The sequence below is a fragment of the Misgurnus anguillicaudatus genome, chromosome 15, assembly GCF_027580225.2.
Source record: "Misgurnus anguillicaudatus chromosome 15, ASM2758022v2, whole genome shotgun sequence".
Classification (NCBI taxonomy): Eukaryota; Metazoa; Chordata; class Actinopteri; order Cypriniformes; family Cobitidae; genus Misgurnus; species Misgurnus anguillicaudatus.
Genome location: NC_073351.2, coordinates 31,014,802 through 31,034,809, shown reverse-complemented (window position 1 = coordinate 31,034,809; position 20,008 = coordinate 31,014,802). Strand labels below are relative to the sequence as shown.

Below are 20,008 nucleotides of genomic sequence, written 5' to 3'. Positions count from 1 at the left end.
CACGTGATGCACATAGGATCCCTCGACGCGCAGAACACATATTTTGAAATTACGAACCACACACATGACGGGCTACATACATGTTGTGAAGAACTTCACATCGAGCGCCCTCTAAAAAAAAACTCACCGGCCGCCACTGTTCATACATTGGTTATAAGCAATCTGAGGCAGGCTATGTTTTTCAATGGCTCTGGTTAGGATAGTTTACAGCCCTTCCTCAAACCAATCAACACCAGAAATGTCAGTATTTTTCTGTTTTTATTGGCTAAAAGCAACTCACGAGGTGGCCTCTGTCTGTAGCGGAGAACCTAACTGATGTGACACAAGATTTAAAAGCAGAATTACTTGTCTACAATATGTAGCCTGTTGTTTCCGATGATCCGGAAAAAAAATAAATTTTCCACAGCTCCCGTTTAATAAATCCACCTTTCTCCACCTCTCCCAATTTCCCAAAATCACATTACAGGGCTTGACTTAAATTTAAATGCACCGTCCCAGTCATTTGATTCCATTTGATGTTGTATAGTCCGTTCACATCTCATGGTCGGAAAATTAGGGCTTTGGGCAAAAATGCAACCAAGATGAATAAAAATGCCCTCTTAATTCAAGACAAGGGACAAACATGACCCTTTACAATTAAATTAAAAAAATTATATTAATGTGAAAATGAATGAAGACAAGTGTTGATGACAGCATTACATTTAAATTTGCTCACCATGTCATTTGGGGACAGAGTTTTAATGATAATATATCAAAAGAAAAACAATAGAAAAGAAAATGTGTAGTGACACCAATTACAGTGCATTAAAATACTGGTGTGGCATTACTCAAAGTAAGGTGTGTAACAGGCATCAGATGAACAGAAAGGAGGGTCAGTGGGGTTGTTAAGATGAATTGTTTCTGTATAAATTGGCGGGGTTGGGCAATAAAAAGATTCAAAGTGCAATAGACTTTAATGAGCATCTGCCCGCAGGAAATTCTCAAAAGCGCTGGCAGTTCAGATCATGCAAATACAATCCCAATAGATCCTGAAGCACCAAACATTGAACTCATTAAAGAAAATAGGCATCATCTGATCTTTGATCTTTGCTAAATCTTTACTTTCTGCGATGCTGAAATCCAAAAGAAGTTCTTGCAGCTTTTTTTACTACTTAAAGCAAATTGGTAAAGTCGGATTGCCTTGCTCACAATTAGTTAAACAAACCCGCTAAAACGAGATCTGAGATCAAACAGCGGCCAAAGTTTGGCTATATAATACGATAAGCCGGGCATTCTACCCCTCAGGTGCTCAAGCTGACTCCATGCCACGGCCAAGATTTAACATTGCGGCGTGCCAAATGTATCAGTGGCGATGCGGGTGCGATGTAAGGGCGTGCTCTTCCTCATCCTTCGCCAGCAGGAACACAGCCAGACTCAGATAAAGCAATCTAACATGGCCGCCAGTCAGTAGGACAAACATAATTGTCTTTTTAAGACATGATAAATAAATGGCAAACATGGGAAGGTCGTGAACAGGGTGTGGTTGAAAGAGGGTGATTCTTGAGATGACAGAGAATGTGTCAGGAAAGAAAGTTTGCTAAAGGGCACAAGACAGATATTTTAGTTATGCTCACCATTTCATCTTCTCTTCCTCGTTCGCTGTTTTATTTTCTCTTTACCTCCGTCCATTACTCTTACAACACACACACACTTGCGCTCAGACTGAATGTAGGTCATCTCTGGAGGGGCATCTGAAAGTGAATGGTAAATCAAAACAATCTATCAGTGTGCATATACCCAGTAGAGTACAACAAAACTGACCAAATGCCTCAGTTATAATGCACGCTGTAGCTCCTTTCACACATACAAAAATGCCTTTGTAAATTACTAAAAAAGCATGTAGACTGTGTTGTGGTCAGTTTGCTGCTGTGTGAACAAAGCGACAATAGCCAAAACTAGAAACAAATGATGCTCTCCAACAGTGAGTTAAAGGAAAACACCACAGTTTTTCAATATTTTACTATGTTCTTACCTCAACTAAGATGAATTAATACATACCGATCTTTTTTCAATGCGTGCACTTAATCTTTGTAAAGCGCGTCGTGAATGTGTTAGCATTTAGCCTAGCCCCATTCATTCCTTAGGATCCAAACATGGATGAATTTATAAGCCACCAAACACTTCCATGTTTTCACTATTCAAAGACTGTTACATGAGTAGTTACATGAGTAAGTATGGTGGCACAAAATAAAACGTGGCGCACAGTAACATCATCACTCCTGACTACTCCATCTCTCGCTCAAACTTCTGTCAATATTAATGCGCCTGAGGTCTGCACACTAAGTGCTCTTCCGCCATACAATATAGTTCTCATTTTTGATCTGCTTAAAAAAACTACTCATGTAACAGTCTTTAAATAGGGAATACATGGAAAAGTGTTTGGTGGCTTCTAAATTCATCAATGTTTGAATCCTATGGAATGATTGGGGCTAGGCTAAATGCTAACAAATTCACGTTGCGTTGTACACAGATTAAGTGCATACATTGAAAAAAGATAGGTATGAATTAATTTGTCTAAGTTGAGGTAAGAACATAGTAAAATTTTGAAAAACAGTGGTTTTCTTTAAGCTTTGATGCTTGCCATAGCAAACAAAGCTTTGCGTTGTGCCTAACAATGCCATTCAGCCGTGACTTATTTCACGATATAGCACATTCAGCCGTGACTTATTTCACGATATAGCACAGTCTCTAGTACCTTATTGTTTTTATAAAATGATTACCTCACAATACAAATATTAAAGCAAATAAATAAGTTATAAATGCAACTTTCATGAAGCAAGATCACTAAAAGCCTTCCTTCCACTTAAAAAATAGTCCCTGGTCGACTGTAAACAGCAACAGAAATGCTGCTTTTCGAGGCATCAAGGCACGTCCGAATCCAATGTTTGGCTAACTTACTGTCTCCTTAGATACTTTCATCGTTGTCCCACAATTCTATCCTTGGGGTGCATATAATTGGTCCAGCCTGGTCGATTTCGAAAAAATAAAATGGCAGCCACTAAAGTGAGTGAAGCACAAATTTAAATTAAGTTATATTTTCTTTTCTTTTTCCGAGAAATTAGTGTTGTATTTTTTTAAATATGCAATTAGTTATCATAAATGCGCTCTCCGTTTATATTTTTAAAAGAATTACGTTACGCTGCCTATAAAGGCTGTCCAAATGCGTTTCCTCATGCCGCAGAGGTCAGCTGGGACGCAGCCAATAGGTGTGTTCGACTTCATGCGGCGCCACAAGAACCGCCAGCCTGATGATGTCGAAGTATCGCGAGAGCGAGACGAAATTAGACTTCGTATGATTTCTCTAATTGTTCTCGCGGTACTTTGACGTCATCCGGCTGTCGGTTCTTACGCCCCGCATAAAGTCGAACAAGCCTAATGTTTCACATTAATAATCTGTGGAATACTTAATTCTGATTGGTCAGTCGTGTCATGCCGATGTCTGTTATCCCCCAAAAAATCTAATTATTTACTCATGTGGTAAGCATTTGTGTATTGTTCATCCAGTCAGCTACCTTAAAATAAATCCTAACAAGGTGATATGAAAAGATCGGGATTATTTTGCGATAACCGGCTGAATGTGCATTATCACACAAGCTCACAAATGTTTACATCGCATAATTTGTTTGCATTGATGTTGTAATACTTAACACCCATTAGCAGATACCTGCTGCAAGTTGAAGGATTTTCTCTGCTGTGTGTGAACCGTGAAGGTAGTGCGATTCAAATGCACAGCGTGTAGGACTTCCAAAAATCGCCTTGACGTCTATCTCCTCCAGCCAGCGGAGCAATCTATCTCACCTTCATTCAGTTCATTGACTGATTGTCACGTTGTATCTCAAGCAAAGCTTGAGAAAGGACGCCGTAAAGGACAACGGTGGACTGCAGCAATGCTCTCACTGTTTTAATGAGATATTAATGATTGAACTTAATCACTCACTACAGCTCCATTGCGCTGCAGGCTTCCACGTCTTGTAAAACAGCGACCCGCAGTGGTGAAAAGCTGAAATTGCACCGTCACGCATATTGCTGGTGACTTCTTTTGCACAGTGGTGTTATGTGATGCCAGAATAAAGCGTAAAACCTCTTCTGATAAACAAACAATAATAGTTACCTGCAAACAAATGAGCCCAAATATCACTAAATAAATGAAGTTTGTAATAATGCCATGTTAATGCCTTAAAGGGATAGTTCACCCAAACATTTAATTCTGGCATTATTTAGCCTACTGACCCTCATGTTGTTTCAAACCTGTATACATTTCTTTGTTCTGCTGAACACATGAAGATATTTTGAGCAATGCTTGTAACCAAATCGTTTTGGAGAACCATTGACTTAAAAGTATTTTAATTTCCTGCTATAGAAGTCAATGGTTTCATGTCTAATTATAGATATCTTCATAGAAAAACAAAGAAATTGATACAGGTTTGTAACAACTTAAGGATGAGTAAATAATCACAGAATTTTCATTTTTGGATGAACTATCACTTTAATACAAAACAAACTGATTAACAACATCTTTCTGAAATGCAAAGTTTCAGACAAATGTTAATGAGTTATGGGGTTATGCCAATAATGTAATTTATAATAAAAAACTAAATGTAAAAAGCAGCGGACGTTTTGATTCCATTGTATTTTTTTTAAACATTTTGTTGTTTGTTCTGGAAAATGCTTTTGTTTACATAAAGTGATTATTTGTTACTTAAAAACCAGCACAATAATACATAAATAAAAAATAAATTTCTATTGTGATCCAAACTCGTGCGGCTTATCATTCAAACGGGTTAATAATAATGGACTACAGTTATTATAGGGGAAAAAACTACATATCCCATCAGGCTGCGTCACATGACTGTCATCATATGAGCCACGCGGAAACAACAAAAGATTCTGGTTAAATGACAGCTTGATTTATAAGGCAATATCTTCGAAAAGTGAAACTCACAACACGCGTTTAAGGACAAGGTACAGAACCGATTCGGATCTGTCATGCTGCGGTTTGAAACTATTTAACGGTGTGTAGCTCTGTAGCAGATCATGGATTCGATTCAGATAGTCTTCATTTTTGCTTTGATGACAGCTAAATGTGTTCGTGCGAATCCGCCGAATTTCGTGCTTCTGTTCACTGATGATTTGGGTTACGGTGACCTGGGATGCTTTGGGCACCCGAGCTCTCTGACGCCGAATCTGGACAAGCTCGCGGCAAACGGGCTACGCTTTACCGACTTCTACGTCACGAGTCCCGTGTGCAGCCCCTCCAGGTAAAACCAAACCCACCTGTTTAATGACCAATATCTAAACATAATCAACAATCTATGATATACAATCATAATTGTATTTAGCAGTCTATTATTATTATTATTATTATTATTATTGTCATCAGATTTTTGTGCGTCAGTAAAACTATCTTTTGATTTGAAGTCTTGATTTCTTATCTAATCACAAAGTTACATAATTGATCATTTAGTTAATGATTTACGTGTATTGCGCCACAATACACGTTTAAAGGAATGCAGTCACAGTGCAGTATGTATTGTATACTATTCAAATAATGTATAGTAGCCTATGTACAGTGTTGGTTAAGTCACTCATAAAAGTAATTGATTACTAGTTACTAATTACATCTTCAACCATGTAATCAGATTACTGTACAAATTACTCTCTCCAAAAAGTATTTAATTAGCCTACTTAATAATTACTTTCTAAATCCTATTTTATAATACAAAGAGAAGAACAGCTTAAAATCATTTAAAATTATTCTAGTCACACTTTTTAAAGTCCAATTCTTGCTATTAACTAACTATTAACTAGTTTTGCCTCAATGTAGACCTAGTCCTAATTACTGCTTATTGCTTATTAATACTTAGTAAAGTAGTTGTTAAGTTTAAGTATTGGTAGGATTTAAGTAGGATTAAGAATGTAGAATAAGGTTTTGCAGAATCAGGCATTAAGATTAACTTTTTAAGTATTAATAAACAGCCAATATCTCAGTAATATTAATCCTAATAATCAACCAGTTAATAGTGAGAATTGGAAACTACAGTGTTACCATTATTCTTGTTAACTCACCAAAGTATTTAAAGTGAGAATGATACATAAAAACATGCAGTTTAGCGTTAAACTTTTAATTTTTGATGTTAAATCCACTATTGTATTATGTATCATTGATCTACAGTCCATGCACAGTATTTAGTTAAATTACATCAGAAATAACTGTAATTAAATTACTGGAAAAATAAGAGTAATCCCTAAGGAAAAACTAATTAAATGACAGTAACTAATTATTTAGTAACTAGTTACACCCAACACTGAGTACAGTATGTATACTATGTAAATGTTTGGAATGTCACAGTCACATGCTTGTTACTATGCCAAACACGTCCGATGTTCATTCTGTTTAGGGCAGCTCTGTTAACGGGTCGGTATCAGACTCGATCCGGGATCTATCCGGGTGTGCTGTATCCAGGATCAAAAGGGGGTCTCCCTCTCAACGAGACCACCATCGCAGAAGTGCTGAAGTCTCAGGGTTATTCAACAGCCATAATAGGAAAATGGCATCTGGGTGTTGGGCTGAACGGCACTTACCTGCCCACCCGACAGGGCTTTGACAATTATCTTGGTATCCCGTACTCTCACGACCAAGTAATTATGAATGACTTCTACACTAACAATACAAACAATGTTTGCTTTTGCTTTTCTCTCTACCCATGACACAGTGTACTGTATATACCAACAGTTACATTTTTTCTCCATCAAAGGGTCCATGCGAGAATCTCACCTGCTTCCCTCCAGATATAAAATGCTTTGGGCGTTGTGATGTGGGTATGGTGACTGTTCCTATTTTCTTTAATGAGACTATAAAGCAGCAGCCGGCAGATTTCCTGACACTTGAGGAGACCTACAGCAACTTTGCCTCTCAGTTCATACATGATGCTGTCCATAATAAGCAACCCTTCTTTCTTTACTACCCTTCACATGTAAGTACATAACTATAATAAGCATGCATTTAAATTTTGTGGCCAAAATGTCTAAATAAACACATTGTATTATGGGATACATCATCCTACACAATGTGCTCTGATTAGATACTACGCATTTTGGCAATTCAGGTTATTCCATCCCTACACTTAATTTGCATACTGTGCAAAGTATACATACTACTATTATCTTAATTAAGGGGCACTGTCCCATGAGTGGGACAGATGAGTTTACTGTAATATTTTGCATGTTAATTATTTATTTATCACGACAAACTATGTATTATTGAAAAGGTCTAAGCCTCTAGAATACATATGTCAGCAGTGTTTTATAAAATAAATTATGTAGGTAGAGTTATTGATAGATTTATGAAGAGAGTGTGCCTCAAAACATTTATATTTTGCTAAATGTCACTGTCCCGCCAGCGGGACGCCTACGTTTACTTCAGTGTTTTGCATGTAAATTCTTATCCAATCATAACAAACATTATATCGTTTGAAAGCTCTAAGAGTATAGATTTCATTTATCATCACCATTTTGGTAAAGGAATTATGTTTTGGGAGAATTATGACGTAGTGAGAGTCAATTTCTAAAATGTCACGGGCCCACAGGTAGGCCAAATTTGTTTTTACATATTTATAACACTAAAACCCTACTCTTAACCTAAACAAATCATGAGAAAACTATATATCACCGGAGGGCTATTTCATAAAACTAGATTACAGAATAAGCCAGGCTTATTTTGTTAAGTCTGGCTTATTGCCGGTGGATTTCGTTTCATAAAACAAACTTGAACTAGTTCAACCCCGGTTACTATGGAAACTTATGCTTGCAAACTAGCCTGGTCTGGAGCAGGCTAACTGTCAGGCTAAGCCTCAGTTGTTGCTTAACTAGACTTCCACTGACACTGAAATGTAAATGCAATTATATTACAGCTGACTTTTTGACATTTTATTTGACTTTATTAACCACTATTAATCTAACAATTCAAGAAAATCAACTTATATAATAAATTTGATAAATTGTATTACAATAATAATTAATAAAATATAGACATGTGTTTCATAATATGGTATATTATAGGCCTATCAAATGTTGAATATAAATGATAATCTTAACTACCCCAATATAAGGATAATAGTTTATTAACAAATTTAAGATGTATCTAAATTCATATAATTGCAACGTATTGATGATATATATATATATATATATATATATATATATATATATATATATACAGGGAGTGCAGAATTATTAGGCAAGTTGTATTTTTGAGGATTACTTTTGTTATTGTACAACTACAGTGCTCTTGGTCAATTCAAAATGTTAACAAACCCTCAAACCTGAACATTTAAGTAGTAAAAGTGAAATTTTGGCTTTATTAAGAGAATATTTCTATGTACATCATTATTAGGCAACTATTAGTGTGCAGAATTATTAGGCAACTAAATGAAAAACAAAGATTTTACCATCTCACTTGGGTTTTTTTCAACTGTTCAAGTGAGAACAACCAACAAACTCCACATTTCCAAAAAAACCAACAAAACAATCAAAAACAAAAAAATATACAGACTCAGTGACCAATATAGCCACCCTTCTTTTTGATAACAGTCACAAGCCTTCTATTCACGGATTCAGTCAGTTTCTTGATCTGGTCTGAACCAACATTTTGTGCAGACGCAACCACAGCCTCCCAGACACTGCCCAGAGAGGTGCACTGTTTACCTTCACTGTAAATGTCCTGCTTAAGAAGGGCTCAAAAGGTCTCAATAGGATTTAAGTCAGGTGAAGAAGGGGGCCATGTCATTAGTTTTTCATCTCTAAGGCCTTTACTGGCCTGTCATGCAGTGGAGTACTTTGATGCATGTGATGGAGCGTTGTCTTACAAAATAATCAGTCTTCTTGAAAGATGCAAACTTTTTCCTGTACCACTGCTTGAATAAAGTGTCTTCTACATTACAGGCAGGCAGGCACAGACAGGTATTATTAAACATGAGCTTGTTGGACCTTTTTGGGTTGAAAATGGAAATAAAAAACAACTCTCAGACCTACTGCCAATTTTTAGAAGACACTTTCTTCAAGCAGTGGTAGAGGAAAAAATCTGCATCTTTCAATAAGACTTTATTATGCAAGACAACGCTTCAGCACATACACCAAAGCACTCAACCGAGTGTCCGGCCAGCAAAGGCCCCAAAGGTGAAAAACCAGTGACATGGCCCCCTCTTCACCTGACTTAAACCCTATTGAGACCTTTTGATCCCTTCTTAAGCAGGACATTTACAGTGAAGGTAAACAGTACACCTCTCTGAACAGTGTCTGGGAGGCTGTGGTTGTGGGTGCACAAAACGTTGGCCCAGACCAGATCAAGAAACTGACTGAATCCGTGACCGGAAGGCCCGCGACTGCCATCGAAAAGAAGGGCGGCTATATTGGTCACTGAGTCTTCATATTTTTTTTATTTTTTATTGTTTTATTATTTTTTTTTGTAAATTAGAGTTTGTTTATTATTCTCACTTTAACAAGTGAAAAAAAAACAAGTGAGATGGTAAAATCTTTGTTTTTCATTTAGTTGCCTAATAATTCTGCACACTAATAATTGCATAATAATGATTTACATAGAAATATTCTCTTAAGAAAGCCAAAATTTCCCTTTTACTACTTAAATGTTCAGGTTTGAGGGTTTGTTAACATTTTGAATTGACCAAGAGCACTGTAGTTGTACAATAACAAAAGTAATCCTCAAAAATACAACTTGCCTAATAATTCTGCACTCCCTGTATATATATATATATATATATATATATATATATATATATATATATATATATATATATATATATATATATATATATATATATATATATATATATATATATATATATATATATATATATATATACATATATATATATATATATATATATATATATTTTTTTTTTTTTTATTCAGATTGTCTGTCACACAAAGAGGAAATTTAATTTAAATATACAACACACAAAAGTCAAGTACAGTCATTTAATTTTTTTATGCTTGGTGTGCATAAAAATGCACATTATTTTAAAGATCTACAGTATTTGTATCTTTCTCTAGTTGTAAAATTTTTCTTGAAATTAAAAAAAATTATGGTGTCTGCATGGCTGAAGGAATACAATATAATTATGTGATGGTATGCTCTTGGCATTTTGTTGTAATGAGTTAAAATTCTTTTTTTTATCACAGAGAAGATTGTTAATGTCCAGCATACAATAATTTCAGCTCCCAAGGCTTGTACTGTAGACTTACAGTATAATGTACTTATACCTCAGGCTTTTCTTCAACTGATCCTCACCCTGTAACCATTCATAAAACTCTGTTTATCTATCAACACCTAACACTACACTTTTAAAATTTATGTAGAACTTACAGTATTACTGTCAGCTGTTTGCCAGTAACTTACTGTAGATTTATATGTATGTTATTTACTGGCAACAGTTTGTTCAAAGTTAAATGAACATTAAACATTAACAAGTCTTTTTATTTACAGAATAAAACCATCAAATAACAGCCTCATGCAAAGCATTCTGGGAACCAAAATATGAAGGAAACAACAGAAAAAGGTTCATGAGGATTTCTGGTTCACAAAATGCTTTGCATGAGGCTGTTATTTTATAGTTTTATGCTGTAAAATCATAGACTTGTTAATGTTTAATGTTGATTTAACTTTGAACAAACTGTTGCCAGTAAATAATAAACCTTTAAATACATAAGTTACTGGCAAACAGCTGCATAACTACAGCTAATTTTTTAACAGTGTGATAATAACCCAGTGGTTTAAAATCTCTCATAGTCCCAGGGTTTAACATGATGACTTGTGGCTCTATAACGCACACATTATTTGCCACCAAAAATGTTTTGAGTAACATGTCAAGTAATAATGATTGGTCAAGAATATGTGTAACATATATGATTTTACACAATCATTTCTTGTACTACTGTAAATTCAGAAATGCATATGCTGTTCACCCACCATGCTCTCAGTGACCCCATTTTTTTCTTTCAAACACACTTCATCTGCAGGAGTAAAGCTGTGCTGCTGATAGATGCCAGTGCTCTCCTCATTGCCAGTCAACATCTTTGGCAGCTAACATTATGAGATTAGACACTTCTTCTAGCATATGATTATGCTTAAATCAACTACACTTCTTATGAACAATATATTTATATTTTATTTTCACCTGTTACTTTATTGTCCACTCAAGTTGCTGCTTTTGAAATGTACCCCCAAATAAAAAATAAATAAATTTAAGTTACATTTAAAGTTACTATAAATGTATTAAAATCATTCATCTGCTAAATATGTATTATATAGGTTACTTAGTAAACTACAAATTGTCTTTTAAAAGTTAAGATTTGTGTTATTTTTAAAAAGTACAGCATATAAAAATTACATAAGCATTGACGGGGCTCGAACCCGGATCCCCGCATGCGCTGCTGAGAGCACTAACCACTGGGCCATCATTTTTAACGGTGTTTCATGCTTTTAATGTGATCACTTTAACAACAAGACAATATATTTAAATTTAGTTTCTGCGTGCAGGGATTTAATCCATAAGGACTTTCCAATTATTTTATGGGTTTGTTTATTGCAGCAGTATTATAATTTTCAGTCAGTAGTACATTTTCATACATTTTTTATCAAAAATTACCGCTTTCTCTTTAACTTTGATCGATTTGATCCACGCTCGACCTCTAGGGCTGCCCAAGAATAGCGTGCACGCGCAATTATCTTGACTAGGGAAATCTGGATCACATTAGTTGGATTGCGTAAGCTTCATTTGCCTTTTTTGAAACCGCTTTAGCCTCGCCTCATTTGTTAGGTTAATTCAAGTCGAGTTTGTAACTTTAATCCTCGCTTTTCCAAGCGAGTTTTATGAAATAGCCCTCGGAAAGCTCTAACAATGTAGTTTTCATATTTCAAGGATGATAGAAATAATGTAGTGACAGTTTTTTGTAACATGACTTCCCCCCATAGGAATGCATATTAATTATTATTTATTCATAACTCTATATCCTATTATAAACTTTAAAAAACATGGACAAACTATGTATCATTGAAAACTCTAAGAATGTAGTTTTTATATTTTAAAACCTTTTTGCATCAATAATAATGAAGTGACAGTAATTTATTAATTTGTGACAAGAGTGTGCAGCAAACCGTTGACACCTAGTGGCCGTTGTCGGTAAAATCACTAAAACTGTGACACAAACCACATTTTTTGTGATCACAACTACTTGAGAATTATGGCTTCATGTTTGCATTATTACATATTTGTGAAATATTTACATTTTTATAATTTTATTTATTAAAATATGATGTTATTGAAATATTTTTATTTCTTAAAACAAATTTAAACTGCTATACCAATTTTTTATTTAAAAAAAAAATAATAATAAAAAAATTATTTATTTATTTAAAAAATTATTTATTTATTTAAAATCTAAAGTATCTTCTTTAAAACAAGACCAGGATTTGGGCTTTTAGGACAAAAAAATTTATTTGAAGGTGTACATCACATTTCCCCCCACACTTAAAAGGGATTTGCGCCACATAAGTGGTTAAAAATAGTATGTGGTATGTACGCCAAATATACAAACCTAAGATTTACAGTATTATCTTACCCTTTTTCTATGTCTTCTCCATCTCTTTAGCATACACACTACCCTCAGTATGCAGGTGAAGAGTATGCAGGTAAGTCTCTTCGAGGGCCATTCGGTGATGCTCTGATGGAGTTTGATGGCACAGTGGGGAAGATTCTGCAAACTTTGGCGGAAACAGGTGTGATCAACAATACACTCGTCTTCTTCACCGCTGACAATGGGCCCGAGCTGATGCGGAGGTCTCGAGGGGGAAACGCAGGACTGATGAAATGTGGCAAAGGCACAACTTACGAAGGAGGAATGAGAGAACCAGCCATTGCATATTGGCCTGGTTTCATCAAACCAGGTGCTAAGAGAATATTAACAACCTATTGAGTCATTAAAAACCATTAGGTCTCATTAACTATATATTACATATAAGTGAGAGCATGAAGCCAAAGTGGGGCAGCAATGGCTGAGTGGGTACTCCGGGTGCTCCGGTTTCCTCCCACAGGCCCAAAACATGCAAGTTAGGTGAATTGGAGATACCAAATTGCCCCTCGTCAAACATGTGAATGGATTACGTGAATATAGCCATAGATGATGGAATGGTGTGAGGAATAAAGAAGTGATTTATCATAATAAACATGTTTTTTTTTTTTGTATGCTAGATTGGCTTAATATTATTTTTATTTCATGCAAAATTTATCCTAGTCCGATCTATCGTTTTTGAAATCATTTAAAAAAGAAAGTGATGTTACTCTGCATCTTAACACATTGCATGTTTTTAAAGGGCACCTTTTATACGTGTTGTTCTAATTGTTACTAACAATAATGTTTGTGAATTACTCACAGCTCATGAATGTGGTCCGATGTGTTTGTTCACAGGTGTCACTCATGCCCTATCCAGTTCTTTAGACATCCTGCCCACCTTTGCCAAATTGGCTGGGGCTTCATTACCTGAGGTGCAGCTAGATGGAGTGGAAATGACAAATATCCTGTTCAGTCTTGGACCGGTAAGACACAACATTATGAAAAACATTAACTCTTTCCCCGCTAGCGTTTAAAAAAAAAAAGTTGAAAGCCCGCACCAGCATTTTTTATGATTTTTACAAGTTTAATTCCTTCTGGAATTTTTTTTTAAAAATATATATACATACAATTTATCAAATAAAAAACAGACCCTCTTCTTTCAAACAAAAAAATCACTTTGTATCCAATCTTTATGTGTTATCTTTTATCACCTCTCAAATATGGGTAGCTTCTTAAAAAATACAAAATTTTGAGCAAAAAACTTTTGTGAAGGACTTTTGATGGAGATCAGATTCAGAGTCATGAACAAAACATACATGGGTCAATGACGTGACATTAATTATTTTGTGTCCGTATGGTTCAATTAAATGTAAAAGGGTAAAATTAGCATATTATTTGCATACATTCACTTTTTTGAGGACCAAGTCTAAAATTTCTGGTTTTATTTTGTTTTGAAAGAATATTTGGGGGATAATTGCAAAAATGTCAATGTGGTATAACCGGGCTGTATCAACTGGTGTAACTAGTATTTTTTTAAATGAAAATATAAATATATTCATAAAAAATGTGGAATATATATCATCTAGTTTAGTTTAATATGATTTTTTTTACATACATGTTTACATCATTTGCCAAAGATTATTTAAAAAACAGAGCTGTTTTCAGCATATGTCCGGACAAATCGCATTAAAATTTACATTTGGAAATAACTAGTAAAATAATATTTTAAAATGATTTTTTTATGATTATGCTTACATGCCATCAAGGTAAAAATATTTAATATTTCTCATTCTTTGGCGCAATTGGCGGTTACACCATTTGACATTTTCAGGTCTATTAAGTCTTAACTTTCATAAAAATGGTGCAAATGTAATTTTTTATTGCATAAAATTAACATAAATGCACTATGTGCATTGAAATAAACCTGATGCATGCTTTTAAAACAAGTTTTTTAAAAAGATTTTAGAATTTCTCATTTTGCCAAATCGTTTTTGTCACTGACCGACATACATGCATCTTCAAAATTAAAAGAAACACAATTTTAAAAGCAAAATGGCTTCTTCGGGTAAAAGTCAGTATTTAGTGTTGAGTAAATTGGCACTAAACAATCAATAATAAAAAATAATAATAATCTTGAACTCTTTTGAGGAGACTGAAGTCATTAGATTTCATTTTAATTTAGCAATGTGTATTTTTTAGTTGTTGGACTTTGTTCACCTGTGTCTATGTGCTTTTTTAATGGAAGTGACATTTTCAAATTTGCGATTGGTATTTCAGAGTGAAAGGCAGGCCATGTTTTACTATCCCACCAATCCAAGCGAGAAGTATGGTGTGTTTGCAGTGAGATGGGGGAAATACAAAGCCCATTTCTACACGCAAGGTATGCAGTTCCTTCTTAAGGCTCTTTATATAACCTTTACCTCTTTCCTAATTTTTCTAAAGCATTCTTTTCATTATGTCGTTTCGTTCCTTTCATTCCTGTAATTTAGGTGCAACTCACAGTATGACGACTCCAGACAAGGACTGTTCCTTTTTAGCCCTAAAGTATTATGACCCCCCTTTACTCTTTGACCTGGAGGCAGACCCCTCAGAAAACTATAACCTCACTGGTTCAGACTGGGACCCTGTGCGCCAGCAGATCAATGATTTAAGGGTGCAGTTTGAAGCTTCTATGGTGTTTGGAGAGAGTGAGATTGGAAAAGGGGGGGATCCCGTGCTAGAGCCCTGCTGTACACCCGAATGCTCCCCTAAACCCAAGTGCTGTCAATGCACTTCTGAGCTGTGATGAGGCAGAAGCCAAACGGCAGACTGCCAAGTATTGCCAGTACATACTTTTACACAAGGGAAAATGGTTTTTAGACGATGTTTTAAACTTGAAGTATGCTGCTTGTTGACCTAGACTATAGTTTTATATGTACCCTATGGGGTGGTTTCCCGGAAAGGATTTATGCTGCATACACACTAAATACAAATTGGAATTTTTCGCTTGAGTTTAATATTTTTAAAGCGTTACCGCACATTTTCGCGGCAATCGCACCACCCAATTCGCATGGCAGATCTATTCATTCGCATCGCCAAGCTATTCATTCGCATCGCGTCTATTCGCGTCAATTTGCGTCTTTGCATTGACTTTATATGTAATCTACTCGCGCAAATCATTGAATTCGCGCTTGGTGTGTACACCCCAATTAGATTGACTAGGCCTTATGCTGCATACACACCAAACGCGAAGCATAGCGTTCCTCGCTCTAGATTACTCATGGGATTTAACTTCATGTCATGCAAATTTTTTGCTTGATTTGAATATTTTCAACTTGCGCGAGGATGCATTTGAGGCAAATAGCATGTTTTTGTGGCAATCGCGCCACCCAATTTGCGTCATTCGCATTGCCCCGTGCGAGTTTGCGTATATTTGTGTCTTTGCATTGACTTTGTATGTAATCTACTCGCGCAAATCGTTAAATTCGCGCTTGGTGTGTACACCCCAATTATATTGACTAGGCCTTATGCTGCATACACACCAAAAGTGAAGCATAGCATTTCTTGCTCTAGATTACTTGCGGGATTTAACTTTGTGTCATGCCAATTTTTCGCTTGATATTAATATTTTCAACTTGCGCTAAGACGCGTTTGAAGAAAATAGCGTGTGTTTTCGTGGCACTCGCGTCGCCCAATTTGCGTCATTCGCATTGTCCAGTGCGAGTTTGCGTCTATTTGCGTCTTTGCATTGACTTTGTATGTAATCTACTCACGCAAATCGTTGAATTCGTGCTTGGTGTGTACACCCCAATTAGATTGACTAGGCCTTATGCTGCATACACACCAAACGCAAAGCATAGCGTTCCTTGCTCTAGATTACTCATGGGATTTAACTTTGTGTCATGCCAATTTTTCGCTTCATATTAATATTTTTAACTTGCGCTAAGACGCGTTTGAAGAAAATAGCGTGTGTTTTCGTGGCACTCGCATTGTCCAGTGCGAGTTTGCGTCTATTTGCGTCTTTGCATTGACTTTGTATGTAATCTACTCACCAAATTGTTGAATTTGTGTTTGGTGTGTATGCCCCATCAGATTGTCTAGGCCTTATGTTGCGCACACATCAAATGCGAAGCATAGCGTTCCTCGCTCTAGATTACTCATGTCATGCAAATTTTTTTTGTTGAGTTGAATATTTTCAACTTGCGTGAAGGCGCGTTTGCTTCACATCGCCCAGTGTGAGTTTGCGTCTATTCACGTCTTTGCATTGACTTTGTATGTAATCTACTCAGATTGTTGAATTTGAGGTTGGTGTGTAGCCCCATTAGACATATTAGGTCATTTAAGTAGTTTTTAAACAAACCTTAAAAAAATTTAGATGTGGATCTTGAGACAAAACGATAGCACTGATATATGTTAAACCGTAACTAAACCCCTAGTAAGAGCCTGACTCCACCCACTTGCAATATTTGAAAAATGCAAGAAAAGTGGGCAGATCCCAACGGAGATAGAGGGGACGACCCAAGTGTGTAGTGAAATCGTAAGAAGGGCGTGGTGAGCTTGAACCTGCTTACGTCACGAGTTATTTTTTGGACCCAACATCCAATAGGAAAATTCAACTGCAGTAGCCACCGTTCAACCTGAAGAGGGCAGCACTCAGACGTTTTTACACCATATATTGTAGTATTGAAACACTTTATATCCAAATGTCAAAAAACTTACTAAAATGAATGAACAGCACTAATAAAGCATCATTCTTACAGATCTTTAACTAAAATAAGTTGGTTTAGGGTTTAGTTACTCTTTAAGATATGTCAGTACAATGTACTTTTAAATGTATGCAACTCAGACAAGCATTTTATACGCCATGTCCAGGAAACTGCCTCTACAGATTTTAGGGTCTGCTCTTTTTAGTCAAAGGTTTGTTTAATCTGTCTTACAAAACCTGAAAACAAATTTCACTCCAACATAAAAAGAGATAAATAATGGTTTATTTATTCTTTTTTAATTTATGCTGACTTGCATTAAAAAAACTTTTACTGTAATAAGAATGGCCTTTAAGAGTAACTGGAATTAAAAAGTTTACACCGGATGCATTGCAGTAATCCGAATGTAATTAATTGTTATGAAAATGGTGTAATCTTAATGGTCCTAAAACTCTTATTTTCTTTACACAAAATGTCTTGAAGTGAAATGTGACCGGGTCGATTTAACAAAGCAAAGAAAGGGAATGTTAGTGTATCCTGTCATACATTATTAAAGAAGATTAGGAGGATAGTTCAACCAAAAATGAATATTTGGTAATTTATTCACCCTCTAAACCTGTATGGGTTTCTTTCTTCTGCTGAACATAAGAGAATATGTTTTGATAAATGATAACTGCACAGTTGACAGCAACCACCGGGAAAAATATTATGGAAGTCAGTGGATGCCATCATTTATCAAAATAATGTATCTTTGGTGTTCAACAGAATTAAAGGTGCACTGTGTAACTTTTAGAAGGATCTCTTGACAAAAAAGCAATGTAATATACATAACTATATTATCAGTGATGTATAAAGACCTTACAAAATAAACAGTTGTGTTTTTATTATTTTAGAATGAGACATTTTTATCTACATACACTGCGGGAATGAAAGTCGCCATTTTCGCCGCTATGTTTCTACAGTAGCCCTAATAGGACCAGCTGTCTACTTTGCTTTTGTATAAAGCAAATTGCCAGAATGTTATGAATGTTTACCTTCCTGTTTATATAGAGGGTATGCATTGACGTCACTTTTCCACGTGACTACGTCGGAGCTCGCCTTGTTGAGTGGCGAAACATTTAGCAAAATGGCTGGCTGTTCTAGCGGCGGCCGATTTAGTTGGACTTGATAGTGACCCTAGCAACTTGTCAACCCACCTGTGGTCAGTGGACGTTGGCATGGACGATCAATTTACTTCTCCTTTTGGTGTTTTTGGCAGTCTGTTAAACGATAGCTCCAAATTCTTGGTAAATCTGTTAGTACAGTCTATCGCACAACAGCTTTTTCCCATTTAGACGTGTTTTTCGTTGATTTCACACTGTACACAAATTCTGCCGCTCTGTCTTTTGCCACTCAGTGGGCGTAACCGCAGTCATTTTCGCCAAAGGTGACATCACATGCATACCCTCTATTCTACAGTATTTTAAGATTCATTCTCTGTAAATCTACACTGATTTTTTGAAATAAAGTAAAAAAAAACAGAGAGTTTCTTATAAGTCTGTATTCAAGTATGTTTACAGGACCTGCTGTTCCCCCTATTCTGCACTGTAAAAATGTAGCATAAAGTTAAAACAGCGTTGTAAAAATGTAGCATTACGTTAAACCAACGTTGTAAAAAATGTAGCATAAAGTTAAAACAGCGTTGTAAAAATTTAGCATAAAGTTAAACCAACATTGTAAAAATGATGCATAAAGTTAAACAACGTTGTAAAAAATGTAGCATAAAGTTAAAACAACGTTGTACAAAATGAAGCATAAAGTTAAAACAACGTTGTAAAAAATGTAGCATAAAGTTAAACCAACATTGTAAAAATGTAGCATAAAGTTAAAACAGCATTGTAAAAATGTAGCATAAAGTTAAACAACGTTGTAAAAAATTTAGCGTAAAGTTAAAACAGCGTTGTAAAAAATGTAGCATAAAGTTAAAACAGCGTTGTAAAAAATGTAGCATAAAGTTAAAACAACGTTGTAAAAAATGTAGCATAAAGTTAAAACAACGTTGTAAAAAATGTAGCATAAAGTTAAAACAACGTTGTAAAAAATGTAGCATAAAGTTAAAACAACGTTGTAAAAAATGTAGCATAAAGTTAAAACAACGTTGTAAAAAATGTAGCATAAAGTTAAAACAACGTTGTAAAAAATGTAGCATAAAGTTAAAACAACGTTGTAAAAAATGTAGCATAAAGTTAAAACAACGTTGTAAAAAATGTAGCATAAAGTTAAAACAACGTTGTAAAAAATGTAGCATAAAGTTAAAACAACGTTGTAAAAAATGAAGCATAAAGTTAAAACAACGTTGTAAAAAATTTAGCATTAAGTTTAAACAACGTTGTAAAAAATGTAGCAATGTTAAACAACGTTGTTTTGCAAGTCAATTCAACCTACTATCTTAAGTTTTGGCTTGTAAAAAGTTGACATGACTTATCAAATCAAGTTTAAATTGTTAAAGTAACATAACAATTTTGATTTGACAAAAATGTTGCATGTTTTTTACAGTATGTGAAGATGTAATGCCACATAAAGCCTGTACTAAATATGCCAGCTCTGAACTCACCTCTGTCATTGTATGGAAAACCTTCATTACCTTTTGAAAGATTAACATCATGCTTGGAAATTGGTTG

The 20,008-nt window shown here is 35.2% G+C and overlaps 1 protein-coding gene across 1 annotated transcript; it reads left to right on the top strand.

Annotated features, from left to right (window-relative positions):
* The first annotated feature begins 4,881 nt into the window (after positions 1-4,881).
* Positions 4,882-18,868, top strand: arsa (arylsulfatase A). The gene is made up of 7 exons (XM_073853774.1): positions 4,882-5,297; positions 6,438-6,678; positions 6,795-7,013; positions 12,706-13,000; positions 13,522-13,649; positions 14,944-15,046; positions 15,156-18,868. The coding sequence occupies exons 1-7, from the start codon at positions 5,074-5,076 to the stop codon at positions 15,449-15,451; spliced, it is 1,506 nt and encodes a 501-aa protein (XP_073709875.1). The 5' UTR covers positions 4,882-5,073; the 3' UTR covers positions 15,452-18,868.
* Positions 18,869-20,008: the final 1,140 nt, after the last annotated feature.

What these genes read in the sequence shown, in the direction of transcription:
- arsa (XM_073853774.1), top strand. Translation starts at nt 5,074, where the DNA reads ATGGATTCGATTCAGATAGTCTTCATTTTTGCTTTGATGACAGCTAAA. An exon ending in CCCGTGTGCAGCCCCTCCAG is followed by an intron (nt 5,298 to 6,437) that starts GTAAAACCAAAC and finishes CATTCTGTTTAG; the next exon opens with GGCAGCTCTGTTAACGGGTC. An exon ending in GCCTGGTTTCATCAAACCAG is followed by an intron (nt 13,001 to 13,521) that starts GTGCTAAGAGAA and finishes GTTTGTTCACAG; the next exon opens with GTGTCACTCATGCCCTATCC.